Genomic DNA, 790 nt, shown 5'->3' on the forward strand with positions numbered 1-790 from the left:
TTCACCAGGATCCCTCACTGCTCACCACCCAGAGACACCCAAGACCTATGGTGCATTGGCCACCTGGAGGCCCTGATGGCCTTCCAGCTATGCCTCAGGGTAACAACACCAAGGGGGCGAAGGGGCTGTGATAGGACTCCGGAACCTTCAAAAGACCACAGTGTGTGCTCGCCCCCACTAAGCTGCTAGCATAAGGGCACAACTGCCTTTAAATGGACAAGGGGGCCCACCCGGGACAAAGTGTCCCCGGGGCGAGCCAGTAAGTCACTCTGGGCTTTTGGTAGGAACAGCTGACACCATCAGGAAAAGCAGATGCCATCCCCACAGCAAGGCACTCCATCTCCAGGGCTCCCAACACGGAAGACATGGCTACAGCATCTTAGCGAGCGAGCAAGCGCATAGCTGCCAGCACAGCAGCCACACCGCAGGGACACCGGCGGAAGCACAAGAAAGGGATGCTGGGTCAGGCTGAGGAGATCAAGTCGTAGGCCCCGTGCCATGGTGCCACATACAGGTCACCATGGGAAGGTCTGGTATGTGGAGGTCATCTTATAGAGATCTTCCTGAAAATGCTACCAGGAGAAAAGCAGGCAAACGAGAATTCCCAAAACCACAACATGATACCAACCAACCAACCAGGCCGGAGCAGGCCCTGCCTAACAGCAGAACTCGGAGGGACCCCAAAGGATCCCTTGCTGCCCAGGCTCCCTATACCTGGGAGGAGGACGTAGAGAGCAGCTCCCTCCTCTCCTTGCCATGGTCCTGCAGACGCCGTTGTCGCTGGTGTGTC

At 57.5% G+C, this 790-nt stretch overlaps 1 protein-coding gene across 3 annotated transcripts in view; it reads right to left on the reverse strand.

Annotated features, from left to right (window-relative positions):
• The window catches only part of LOC116098715 (WD repeat-containing protein 91), a 27,544-nt gene that overhangs the window by 16,370 nt on the left and 10,384 nt on the right, over positions 1-790 (reverse strand). For all 3 annotated transcript variants that reach the window (XM_031381516.1, XM_031381515.1, XM_031381517.1), the window contains exon 4: positions 715-762. In XM_031381516.1, the coding sequence (XP_031237376.1) occupies positions 715-762 (48 nt within the window). The remainder of the gene's footprint in view (positions 1-714; positions 763-790) is intronic.

The sequence above is a fragment of the Mastomys coucha genome, unplaced genomic scaffold, assembly GCF_008632895.1.
Source record: "Mastomys coucha isolate ucsf_1 unplaced genomic scaffold, UCSF_Mcou_1 pScaffold20, whole genome shotgun sequence".
In the NCBI taxonomy this organism is placed as follows: Eukaryota; Metazoa; Chordata; class Mammalia; order Rodentia; family Muridae; genus Mastomys; species Mastomys coucha.